The sequence below is a fragment of the Mycetomoellerius zeteki genome, unplaced genomic scaffold (genome assembly GCF_001594055.1).
Source record: "Mycetomoellerius zeteki isolate Tzet28-1 unplaced genomic scaffold, Tzet1.0 scaffold243, whole genome shotgun sequence".
NCBI lineage: Eukaryota > Metazoa > Arthropoda > Insecta > Hymenoptera > Formicidae > Mycetomoellerius > Mycetomoellerius zeteki.
The window spans coordinates 242,204-244,069 of NW_017257220.1; the positions used below are offsets into that span (position 1 = coordinate 242,204).

The 1,866-nt window shown below is 30.5% G+C and overlaps 1 protein-coding gene across 1 annotated transcript; it reads right to left on the reverse strand.

Annotated features, from left to right (window-relative positions):
- LOC108723503 (homeobox protein Hox-D4a) lies at window positions 1–1,562 on the reverse strand. Its single transcript, XM_018449322.1, has 2 exons — window positions 899–1,562; window positions 1–413 (listed from the first exon to the last, which is right to left on the reverse strand). The coding sequence occupies exons 1-2, from the start codon at window positions 1,560–1,562 to the stop codon at window positions 1–3; spliced, it is 1,077 nt and encodes a 358-aa protein (XP_018304824.1).
- Window positions 1,563–1,866: the final 304 nt, after the last annotated feature.

Here is a 1,866-nt window from a genome sequence, read left to right on the forward strand (position 1 = left end):
TCAATAATGCCCATTATTTAAATAATGAGTTCTTAACATATTTTGATTAGGAAAATAATATTGATGTCCTTCGTAAAATTGTTGTGGAGATTGTAATTGTGTCTGTTGCGCTGGATTTAATACTTGATTTTCGTGAATTGTCATCTGCGTATTGGATTCTGATACTATTAATTTCGATGGTGTTGATACAGCTCTGTTTACGGATGTAACCGGTGATTTTTTTTCTTTCATTCGCCGATTTTGAAACCAAATTTTAACTTGACGCTCAGTTAAAGAAATATTTTGAGCTAATACTGTACGTTGTTTTTTTGCAAGATATTTATGTAAACGAAACTCTTTCTCCAGTTCGAAGATTTGAGTGCGCGTATAGGTTTGCCTCGTGCGTTTCTGCTCAGTTCCATTTTCTTGATGGGCTGCAATCAATAATTTTTGTATTAATAAATGATATATATTAAGGATAAATTTAGTATACAGTTAAAAATTAATGGAGAGATATCTAAAGACTTCATTTATTCAACTATAACTAATTTTTAAAAATATTATTATATATTTTTAATTATTTGTTGGACTGACATGTGGCTCTGTATAAAAGCAATCGACTTGTAATCGACAATCCTTACTGCTTTGACCCCAATCATCCTACATATGCCCCGATTTTATTAATTTTGTTGATTGGATATTTGAAAGTTGCGAGTGAAATTTAATTATTTGTTAAAAATGTAGTAAATAAGGAAAAACTATGTTTGTAAAATATTCATGACTTTTTATAAAAGATAAAAATGTGAATAGAGGTCATTAGAATTTGAACAGTTCTCTGATTACTATTATAAAATGTTCATATACATATATAATATAAATGTTATAATATCTATAATATATATTTCAATAAATAACTAACCATTTGTCCTTTTAAACATCCATGGATAATTTACAACGTTGTTAGAATAAGGATCTCTTTGTCTGTCATGCTTGGACATCCTGATATTCTTGTTTCTTTGTCTTATATTATTATTATTATTATTATTTCTGTTATAGCTATCGATTTGCAATCCTTGTTGTACATTAAAAATGACTTGCTGCTTTGATTTGTCTTGTTCATGTTGCATTGAAATAGTGGATGGTCCAGGAGTACATGAAGCATAATTATGTGATTGCACATAATTGTGTTCTTGATAATTTTGGTTATATTTATTGTATTTTTGTTGTTGACATTGTTCTTCTGATTGTAAGGTGTTAAGAAATTCCTCACATTCCGTCACCGATATTTCAGATGGTGATGGATATTCCACAGGAGAGGTTTGATATGAATTATATGAAATCATTTGACTGTTTGGTGTGATTTGGTATGACGAAATCATACCATCTATGTTTGTATATGAATAAGCATAATTTTGTGTCACTGTTTTTTTGCCATGTACTAGTGTATCCCTCAATAAACTGGTGGATGATGACACGTGTCTTTCAGGTCTGCTCTCTTGCGTTAGTGCTTGCTGATAATACGTCTGATGTGATGGTATATTTGTCGGGCAGTAGTACGGATCGTTATTTGAATTCGTAGCCATATTATCAGGTATCCATATTGTCACAAATTCATGTATAATTTATATGATCCACACTGTCTGTCGCTGTCTGTATGGTGAACGCATATACTTTACGCGAGACACTACCACACGTTTCTTAATTATATCACATATTCTTACTTTTAATAGCTATATACAACTGTATTACAATTATTGCACGCCAAACAATTGGCCATAAATTTATTTAAAATGTCTAATTTTTGCACTTAAATCCGAATGCAAGACTTCATGTCTTAAAGTTCACGTATATACATATATATTCACATTTGGCAGTTTCGTGAAATCG

Coding starts and splice junctions, on each gene's coding strand:
- LOC108723503 (XM_018449322.1), bottom strand. CDS start 1,562: ATGGCTACGAATTCAAATAACGATCCGTACTACTGCCCGACAAATATA. Junction 414..898: donor GATGTTTAAAAGGACAAATG/GTTAGTTATTTA, acceptor TATTGATTGCAG/CCCATCAAGAAAATGGAACT.